The following is a 10,481-nucleotide window of genomic DNA, read 5'->3' on the forward strand; positions in this document are numbered from 1 at the left end:
CCACAGCGCCAGCCCCCGTAGTAACTCAGACCGCACAGTGCAGCAGCGTTCCGCCCATTCACATGGTTCCTGCCATCCCCCAGCCACCTCCAGAAGTCATCACTTGTGAGCTGCAACTCCTCACCCCTTCCACGCCTCCTGGCGCCCCTCCAGTTGTTGGCAGCTACCATTCTCCTCCTGTGCCTGAGTCTGTTGCTCTAAGTGCCTCCTGTGAGTGGAGTCATGGAGTGTCGGTCCTGGGGTCCTGGGTGACGCGCCCTCCTCTCAGCCTGCTGCGTCAGACTTGACCCACGCGGCAGCCCTGGTCTGGGGGCCGAGACAATTCCGTCGTCTGGGACGGCAGGTTTTGCTTGTCTGTTCCTCGGTGTCCCTTTGAATTGTTGTGAGGAAGGAGTCTCTTGTTTCATTTGTTCTGGATACAGCCCCAGAAGTGAACTGCTTCATGTGAGACCCTGTGTATAATTTGTTGAGGAACTGCATATTTCCCACGGTGGCTGTGCCATCCCACATTCCTCCCCGTACTGAAAGGTTTCTCCACTTGCTAACTAACACTGGTTATTTTCTGTTGTAATGTTTTGCTTTTGTTTTGTTTTTGTTTTTTTGATAACCACCCCCCAATGGATATGAAATGGGTTTTCATTGTGGTTTATTTGCATTTCCCATATAATCAATAATGGTGAGCACCTTTCCATGTGCTTATCGACCCTTTGTGTACCTTTTCTGAAGAAATGTCCACTCACGTTTGTGCGCGGCCTATTTTTAATTGGAGTGATTGATGCTGAGTTGTGGTTCTTCCTACATTCTGTTTATGGAAACCTGTATCAGACCTGTGATGTGCACAGTTCCTCCCCTCTGTGAGTTACCTTTTTATACTCTGTTGATAATGTCCTTTCTAGCACAAACATTTTTTCAATGTTTATTTGTTGATTTTCATCTACCTGAAAGGCAGAGTGAGAGAGTAAGAGAGAGAGAGAGGGAGGGAATGTATCTTCCATCTGCTGGTCTGCTTCCCAGATGCCCACAACATCCATGACGGGGCCAGGCTGAAGGCAGAAGCCCAGAACTCCATTCAGGGCTCCCCCGTGGGGAACAGGGACCCACGTAATCAGGCATCACTTGGTACCCGCCGAGGGCGCCTTGGCAGGAAGCTGGACTCTAGCAGGCACTGTGGACGGAAGCAGCTGACCCGGTGTGCTGCGGTGCCCTCTGCACACGTTCTGTGATTTCAGGTCGTCCGGTTTATCTGGCGTTTTTTGTTTCTGATGTGAGCTGAGTCCAGTTTTATTTTTTTGAATGTAGATATTAAAAAGCAGCTTTATATTTTTGTTTATGTTGATTTGGCTATTTATGGTTTTTGTTGTATTGGTATTCCAAGGGGAGTCTGTAAAAACATGAAATAAGAGGTTGGCATAGCACAGCAGCTGAAGCCACTGCTGTGACACCAGCATCCCAAATGGGCTCTAGGTCAAGGCCCAGCCACTCCGCTTCCAATGTAGCTCCCTGCTAATGCCCGGGGAAAAGCAGCAGAAGATGCCCAAGTGTTTGGCCCCTGCCACCTATGTGGGGGATCTGAGTGAAGCACCTGGGTTCGTCCTGGCTCAGCCCTGACTATGGCGGCCATCTGGGAAGTGAACCAGCAGGTGGAGGACCTCCTTCTCTGTGTCTCTCCCTGTGTCTCTAACTCTGACTTAAACATACATAAAAACTATTTATGTACTCTTTATAAATAAAATTATTTTATTATAAATAAAATTGAACTCTGCTCACATCAGAAAAAAAGAAGATATCAATGTGATACAGGAGGAAAATACGGCTTTCTAAGAAACTAAATCGGCAGTATCCTTGGGTGTTACCTTAGAGACCCGTGGACTCCTGCCTTTTGCGATGGACATCGTGTACTTTTGTACAGTCACTTCTTCTCTTTGTTTTCTCTAACAGATTTTCCCAAGGTCAGCAACTTGTGACCAAACTAGTGACGGCCCCGGTGGCGTGCGGGGCGGTGATGGTGCCCAGCACCATGCTCATGGGGCAGGTGGTGACCGCCTATCCCACCTTCACCGCACAGCAGCCCCCGCCCCCGCCCCCGCCCCCGCCCCCGCCCCCGGCGCTGTCAGTGCCGCCGCCGCCGCCGCCGCCGGGCGCCCAGGAACAGCAGCTCACTCCAGGTCAGCAACCACCTCAGGCGCAGCTGACGCAGCCGCCGCAGCCGTTCCTACAGGTAACGCCCCCGCGGGGGCAGCTCGGGCAGGGCAGTGAGCTGAGCCTACTAGGCTTTGTGAGAGATCTGAAGAATCCGAAAGCTTATTGGACAGTTGAGATTTCCACAAAGATAGAAAGCTTGCCCCGCTTAGCAATTTCTCCTCCCCTGTGCCGTCTTGGGAGGAGTGTTGGCGCTGCTGGGCATTTCCGAGTTTCTGAATGGCCGGGCCAGGGAGGAGGCCTGCCTCCTGTGCAGGGCAGGGCTGTCGGATTTCTTCCTCGGATTTTCTTGGTGGAATTTCATGAGAAATCCTGGGCGGGTGCAGTGGGTGTTGTGAATAGGAACTCGGGCCCTACAGTCAGACGGCTCCCAGCATGAGTCGCGGCTGTGCCGCTGTCCCAGTGACCTTCGGCAGGTTCCTGAAGCCAGGCTAAGCTTCCCTGTAAGATAGAGGTGGTGCTAGTTCATCCCTCATGGATAAGTAGGTAAAGCTGCTGAACGCATTACCAGGACATACGGGAGGAGTCCCTGTGATGACTGTTGGCCCGTGTTAGGAGACACTTCGATGCATGGAAATGCACACACCGGTGTCCTAGGGCCAGTCGGGCAGCTCTCCTGTCTGCGCTCACCTAGGAGAGGTCCTCAGTGAGGCAGGCAGCAGAACTGCGTGTGGACTCGGGTGTCCCGGCCCGTGTGGAGCAGTTCTGACCTGGGCCAGCCTGGGCTTGTCCCGCTGGAGATCGCCTCGTCTGGGCCAGGTGGCAGCGCAGCCGCAGAGCTGTAGCACAGACGCTGCGGCCAGGAGACCTGGCAGTGCACGGAATGCAGCCCCCTTGGCGCCCTGGGCCCAGGACGTGTGTGATCCTCCTCGGGGCGGTGCGGGAAGCGGACACAGACGTGTTGCCTAGTGTCTCCCAGAGTTCTACTCAGCAGTATTCTAGACTTTAAGACGGTAGTGTGGCTGTTAATCACTGGGTTAGCTGTTACTCTAAATAGTAAGAAGAATATAAACAAGTTCGAATTACTGTGCGGGGGAGCTGTATCCAGTGAGGGTTAAGCAAACGCCTAAACAAGAAGACTTGCCTTAAGATCTCAGTCTTCTGAGTCCAAAGAAGGAACAATCTCATCTCCCCACTTCACCCCGAGACCCAGAAAGGAAGGAGGGCAGCACCCTTCCCAGTGCCCTCACGTGTAGGTACTGCGTGCCCGGGCGCTGTGGCAAAGGTACCGCTGGTCCAGTCCTGGAGGACCCACAGATACCCCCACTCTTCTGTACACTTCTCCCAATAGCAGAGAAAGCTGTCGAGGCCCTGGGCAAAGCTTTGTGTTCTCTCAGGCGCGAGGCTCTGTCCGTGTGTGCACACGTGCACCTGTGGGGACACACCTGCCCTTCACACCCACGTCGGGAACCACCCACTTCCGCTGTGTGCTGGAGTTAGGAGCGCTGCGGCGGTGTGTTGGTAGTGGGGAGCCACTTTGGTTTTAGGACCAGCTTCTCTGGGCTAGTTTCCGTTACACCTTAGAGCTGCAGATTAATGAGCAGCAATGAGGCGTTCCTGTGGCCAGGGAAGCCGGGGCTCACGGCACCGCGACGTGTGCGGGCCGGGCGGCTGGCGAGCTCCCGCGAGGGCAGGACACAGACACAGGCTCCGCAGGCGCCCGCGTCACCCTGTCCTCACGGCGCTGTCACCTTTCTCAGAACCCAGGGCGCTGTAGGCAGTGTCCGTGCTGCTTTGGAGTGAAGAAACTTGAGACCCAGTGCCGTCAAGAGCCTGACAAGCGCCCCATCCGGGCGTCTGGACGGGCGGTCCGCTGCGGGGCCCCTGCTGCTCGCCAGCCAGGCAAGCCCGTGGGCAGGCGGCATTGTCGCTGCCTCCACGGGCTGGTCAGCCGCTCGGATTTTACTCTGTTCAAAACTTGAATCTGTAAGATAAAAAACAGTAAGAAATGCATACGTGTGGTTCGGCTCAAGACAGGTTGCTCTCTCTAAACCACAGTCTCCTGCTCGGATTCTGTGGCGGGCACAGCAGGAAGGAGTCTGTGGACTCGGTGGGCGAGGGAGTGCAGTTGGAGGCCGCGTGCGGTGGGCGTGTGGCTGTGGAGTAAGGCGCGGCCGCGGTCCGTTTGTGTTCCAGACTTCCAGGCTGCTGCACGGGAGCCCTTCGGCCCAGCTCATCCTCTCCGCTGCCTTCCCGCTGCAAGCGAGCGCCTTCCCGCCGTCGCATCACCAGCAGCACCAGCCGCAGCCGCAGCCGCAGCCACAGCCGGGGCGGCACAGGACCGACAGCCTGAGCGACCCCTCCAAGGTGCAGCCGCAGTAGCACACGGCTTCCTCGACGGGGCGGGAAGGGCGCGGCCCGCAGAGCTGCTCGCGGTTCCCGGATGCAGTACTGAGTTGCAGCTCCTGGGTTAGTCAGCAGGGGTGCTGCTGATGCTCCAGACGCGGCGGGGGAGGCCCGTGGGGACACAGCCGGTTCTGACCGGCCTTCAGTCGCCCAGAGACTGTGTGATGGAAAAAGAGTATATTGCCAAACGCTAGAAGCTCACCGAGGAAGTGACCTCCAGTGGATGAGGGGGCACTCACAGCGCCGCCGACTCGGTGGCTCTGTGCCTGCCAGCCGGGGTCACGGAGTCTGCTCGCGACGGAGCGTGGAGATGTCCAGTGGGTGCCGTAGCCGCCAGCCCTCCACCCCTCGGATGACGATGGCGCAGCGAGCGCTCAGAGTGGTGTGGGTTCAGATTCTCGTGCAGATGGTCTACAGTGGCGTGTGCGTGGGTGAGAGAGCGAGGACGTTCTGTGTGCTGCCCGGAAGCCCTGTCCCCTCCCTCCAGCCGGGAGTCCCTGTCCCGCGGCCGCCGCCGGTTCCGTTGTTTACAACAGTAGTGTTCCACTCGCCTTCCGGGGCACGAGTCTGTCTGTTCCTCGTGTGGCTGTGACGTCACAGTTTGTTCAGTGAGGTATAATGTGCTGCTGGGAATGGATTTTTTTTTTCAGGTTAAATTATTGATACAACAGAATTTTCAAGTTATTCAGAAATATCCCTCATTTCATTATTTTTGATTATGTTTGAAAATAGGATTTGCACTGCTTTATTTAGATGGTTGGGAGTTTTGATCACATATTTTGATATATTTCATAGTTGGAAATATTTATGTAAATGGTTTTCAACAAGCCTGAAAGTAATTTCAAGAATGTTTCAGTTATAGGAGTAAATTTGCACACAAAGCATTGTAGGCACTTTCTAACGTTCTCAGTGGTGGGAATTTAACTCTTAGGGTTTGTTGGAACCTTTTATGATCCTTCACGATTTCAGTGCTTCTTGCAGTCGGAGATGATTCAGGGTTATTTGAGGGAAAACCCATAGTGCCTTGACTTTCATTCAGGTGATGACTCCCCACCGTGAGCTCGTCGTCTGGTGTCGGTAGCAGTGTTGAAACCTGGGCACCTCGGGCGCAGCGTGGGGGGCTCCTGCGGAGACGGCCGGGCTCTGCTGGGTGGGAGGCTCCAGCTGGAGCTGGAGGCGACGGCCCGGCACGGCCCCCAGCTGTGGTCCTCGCCCTGCACCCTCCCCTCAAGCCGAGTTGGCAGCGGCTGTGTGCTCGGAGCGACTGGTGGCCAGCAGAGGAGGAGGGTGGGCGCCGCTCGCCACCGAGGGTCGTGTAGCAGACGGGAACCAAGATGTCATCTGGCAATATCATATTTTAAAGGTGACGAATTCCAACACAAGCTACATATATTTTAAAAAGAGCATTTTGTAGATTTTGTACTTAAAATGAAATTTGCAACTATGAAACAGAAGATTAATGGAAAATGCATTGGACTATGAAAGATTATCAGAGGGAAGGACAGACAACAAGGTAAGAGTCAGCGTTGACCTTAGACGCCGTGCAGCGAGCTGAGGTTGCGCGCAGTGGAGCAGCCTGGCGCGGGCCTGTGGGGAGCGCAGGGCCCTGCGGGGCCTCCCCGTCCGCGTCTGAGGTTGGGAACGGCCATGCTGACAGAAGACAACCAAAGAGCGCTGGCACCTACCCTCCGGGAAGCAGCCTGACCGGCGGGGTGCCCAGAACAGGCGCTGCTGCTGTGCCCCGCGGCGCCGCAGTGGCTCTCCCCGTGCCCGACCGCCCGCCGTTCCGTGGTGTCTGACCCGTGCCTCCTGGACCGCCGGCAGGGCGCGGCCGAGGAAGCTGGCAGCCCCGTGCCCGCCGCCGGCCCCGCTCACCTCCTCCGGCCCCGGCCCCGGCCCCGGCCCCGGGAGCGTTTCCCCCTCCGCAGATGGCTGGGAAGGAAGGATTGGCCTCTACGGTTCCTAGCACGCCCTTCCCCTGCGTGGAGCTGCTGAGTGGGAGGGAGCAGCCGCTGCTGCCCGCGCCGTGGGCCGGGCCAGGCCGGGGCTGGCAGAGCCGCCTTCCTTCTGCAGCCTCCCCCTGCGCGCCGTCCCCCCACCCCCCAGACCTGCGCGCCCTCGCCTGTTCCCCAATCGTTTCTGTAGCCAAAGTTGGTCTTTCAAATCCCAAACCGAAGTCACGAGAAGATACCAAATAGAGGCCACCGCGCAGCTTCCAACAGCCTCCCTCTGCCCGGCGCCCGCAGGTGTTCGGTTTTGTTAGGATGCGCGGCGCTGCTCTGGGCAGCACGTCTTCACCAGCAGGGCCGCGGGCCGCGGGCGCCTGCAGTTGCTGCCCGGGGTGGTGCCAGCCCAGCAGGCGGGCCCTGGAAATGCTGCGGGGGGGGGGGGGGAGGGCGGGCTGCAGCTCCGGGTGACAGAGTGCGGTTCTCCACTCACTTCAGTGTGGCTTAGGAATGTACTAGGAATACAAGGATGCCAGTGGTTGCGTGTAGTTAGCGTGCGAATGTGTGGCCGTGCACACTGCCGCGCCCCAGGGAGTGGCAGCCTTGGCCGTGAAGCCTTAGCAGGGGACCGGGACCCCCGCCGCCCGCACACGCGGGAGACCCCTTTAGACTGGCTGTAGCTCAGTGTGTTGCAGAACATTTCCACTACATTGAGAAAAGGCTGGGAGCTGGTGCAGACAGCGTTGTTCCTGTGTACTCCTGCTCTTGTGTGTCTGGCCATCGCCAGTCTGAAGAGCTTGTGTCGAGCCCATTCAAGTCCAGCCTGCCCAGCCCGGCCGGGGGTCCGTGTCGGGGCCGCAAACACTGGATGCTGCTGTCGCTGAGGGCGCTGGCCGGGCGTGGAGGCCAAGGGGCAGCGGGCAGGGATGGTCCGGGTGGGCGGGCGAGCCGTGTACACGGAGCTTCTGAAGTAATTGCAAAGGAAAAGAGTTGACTATTTTTATAGCATATTTAATATATTTGTATATAACTAGAAGTACGGGGACCCCTCCTCCCCAGGCCCCCCCTCCCCCGTCTCCCCGCGCCGTAGCACTCTAGAGCCGCCTCCACGTGGGTACCGTGCCTGTCGTCCGCCTACCAAAACAGTGCTGCTGTGTGAGCCGGCGAGGGCCAGCCTCGGCCCGGCAGCCTTTCTGGAAGAGCACACGCCTAGGACGGGCCGCAGGCCGCACGCATTCTGGGACGGAACAAGCACTTTATTGCAGTGATCCGTTTTGATAGGGTTTTTCTGAGCTATTACCCTTCTAAAGGATCCCCGGCTCATCACTTAGGTGAAGCTAGAAGCTGACCATTTCTGAGAAATGTCTGGGCCGTGAGCCGCGGTGGGTCTGTGGCAGCGACTCGAGGAAGCCAAGTGAGCGTTCGCCTTGCGTTCGTCCGCATCAACACTATCACCAGCCCCGGCCGGCGCCCGGGCCCGGAGAGACCACTGAGCCGGTCTCTTCGGAGGGCTGGGAGCAGCACGCGCGTGCGCGTGCGCGTGCGCGGACGTGCCCAGCTCACCTGCAGGCGGGGTTCTCGAGTGCGTCAGGTGTGCCCTGGAATGTTGGCCTGTCATTTCAGCGTTGCCATTTGAATCGCTCTTGTGATATTTTTGCACAAAAAGGACTGAAAAGAAATAATAACTTTGGGTTGAAGGAAAAGAGTGGAGTCCGGTCTTATTTCCTGTCTCCCGTGGAACCACGGGGATGAGTTTTGTTGGTATGGTTATGAATTCGGGGTATTTAAAACAGTGTTGAACAGCTCACAAGAAATGCAACAAAGTTGGGTATTTAAAAATTAAAATCCGTGCTTTCCTCGTGACTGTCTGCAGAGTCTTTGTCCCCTGCCGTGACAGCGCCGCCACCCTGTTTCTCTGCGGCGGGACGCCGCCGTGGGCTTTGCGTAGCCGACCGTGTTTGGCTGCAGCTGCCCGTGGTTTCCCAGGGACGTGCTCGTTGGTACGGCAGGGTGAAGCCCGCCCCGTCACCACCACCAGCAAACACCGAGGTGCTGCGCCGAGTGACAGTCAGCATAGCGAGTACTGTGCGCGCACTCGGAAGGGGCTGGAAGCAGCAGTCCTCTGCGCTTGAATAACAGTGGCTACATGTATTTATTTAAGTATCTCCTTGTTCGGTTTGCTCATCAGTGATTTGAGTGTCATATTTTGTGGAGTGCTTTATGTTTGCACTGTTACCCGGTCCCCCGCCTGACTGCTTATGGGCAGTCCTGTAGGATCAGTGACTCCCTTCCAGTCTGCTCCCGACCGCCCCAACCTTCATCTCCTTCACCTGCTGCCTTGTGTTCGCAGGCACCTATCTGTAGGGTTGCTTCCCCAACACAGCCAAAGGTGTGCCCCACCCTATGGTGCTGACTCGGAGACGCTAGTTAAGCAGTCAGCGTCTTCTAATGGCTGTCACCATCCTCGCCGTGCTGACGTCCTTAAACACAGGTGAGCACTGTCCACGCTGAGCACTTCCCACAGAACACGTCTGCTCTCCACCTATTCAGAAACAAAGCCAGCCTCTGACCACAGCACCGCCCAGCGCAGCAGTGCCTGGCCGCGCACGGCCCCTCCTTGCCCACAGGCAGGGCTCGTGCAAGCTGGGGCGGCTCCTGGGGACCCCTGAGGGATGGTCACTAGAGCAGCGTGGCCACAAGTCGATTCAGTGAAAGAATGAGCGCAGAGAGTTGAATCACTGCTCAATTGCTGAGGGACACTGACGCTGCTGTGACAGTGCTCTGTGTGTGTGTGTGTGTGTGTGTGTGTGTGTGTGTGTGAAGTTGGGCTGTATGGTACACGTTCTCTGCTGGCGATGGTTGTACCAGTAAGAAGTTAAAATCCAGGAAAAGCCGTTATCTTCATATTGCTGTACTACATAAACAGACAATCATTTTCAAGCAAAAAAAAAAAAAAAAAAGGCCAGGAGATCGCAATTGGAGTGTCCCCCAGCACGGCTGCGATGTGGAACGCTGTAGCGTGATCTCCGTGTGTTGCACTATGGTTTAGGTTGGGGAGGGCCTTGGTATGGCACTCACGTTCATTCTCTGTAAACATTGATGCCCAAAGACTAGGTCAGTGCTGTACTGAAACTACTTAGTGCAAAAAAGTGTTCTGTCCACTTAATCGTTACCATCAGCCGGTAGCTGTAAACACGCCAGACCCTTTGTTGTTCCGTGTGGTTCAATGTGCTGTTCTTGACATTGCTGTCCTTCCTGCTTGGTTCTTGGCTTTACACTTAAAAACAGATGTAGCTCATCTTATTTCCAAAAGGGGTGGAGCTGTAAGTGGCTACCTGATCTTGAGATAAGAGCAAGCATTCGAGTGGAATCCAGATGTACAAAAGCGAGGCCGACGGTTTGCAGGCCCGTCTGCCCAGGCCCTCCAGTGCGTATCCGTGAGCGGGGTGACGAGTGGTCTCAACGGTGCTATGTCAGGTCCCCTGATGTCCCTGAGCTGTGTTTGCAAACACGATATTGTATACAATGTGCGCGTCATTTTGTTAGCGATACTGCCATTTTGCATTGGTGTTCCCAGTCGGTCATGCCTGTTTTTCAGAGCCCCTGTGGAGCGGGTAGCCTGCCTCCCCTGGGGCCTCACCCAGCGCTCCCCCCTGCAGGCCACCACGTGCACAGCCTGTCCAAGTCCATGTACTCAGAACGCTCTCTCCCAGGCACGTGTGACGTACTCAGACCCCTAGACCGTAGCGAGAGCCAAGCAGGTGGCATTGTCTTTTTCTTTTGTAAATGTAAAAAATAATTCGATCCAGACTTTCCTTCTTTGATTTTAAAAATAAAAATACCTCAGTGCTGTTTCCCAGTATCACCTACATTTCTCAAAAACAACACCTGCTTTATGTGGCACATAACTTGTACGAATCACATATTTTGGATTTTAAAGAAAGACTATTAAATATTTTAAAATGGCTGTCATGCATTTTCCTTTCTCCC

At 56.0% G+C, this 10,481-nt stretch overlaps 1 protein-coding gene across 4 annotated transcripts in view; it reads left to right on the forward strand.

Annotated features, from left to right (window-relative positions):
- CLOCK (clock circadian regulator) overlaps positions 1 to 10,458 on the forward strand; it is a 74,940-nt gene extending 64,482 nt beyond the window's left edge. For all 4 annotated transcript variants that reach the window (XM_070048105.1, XM_070048103.1, XM_070048104.1 and 1 more), the window contains 2 exons: positions 1,939 to 2,218; positions 4,336 to 10,458. In XM_070048105.1, the coding sequence (XP_069904206.1) occupies positions 1,939 to 2,218; positions 4,336 to 4,521 (466 nt within the window). In that variant the 3' untranslated portion in view covers positions 4,522 to 10,458. The remainder of the gene's footprint in view (positions 1 to 1,938; positions 2,219 to 4,335) is intronic.
- Positions 10,459 to 10,481: the final 23 nt, after the last annotated feature.

This window comes from Oryctolagus cuniculus, chromosome 8 (genome assembly GCF_964237555.1).
Source record: "Oryctolagus cuniculus chromosome 8, mOryCun1.1, whole genome shotgun sequence".
Taxonomy (NCBI): Eukaryota; Metazoa; Chordata; class Mammalia; order Lagomorpha; family Leporidae; genus Oryctolagus; species Oryctolagus cuniculus.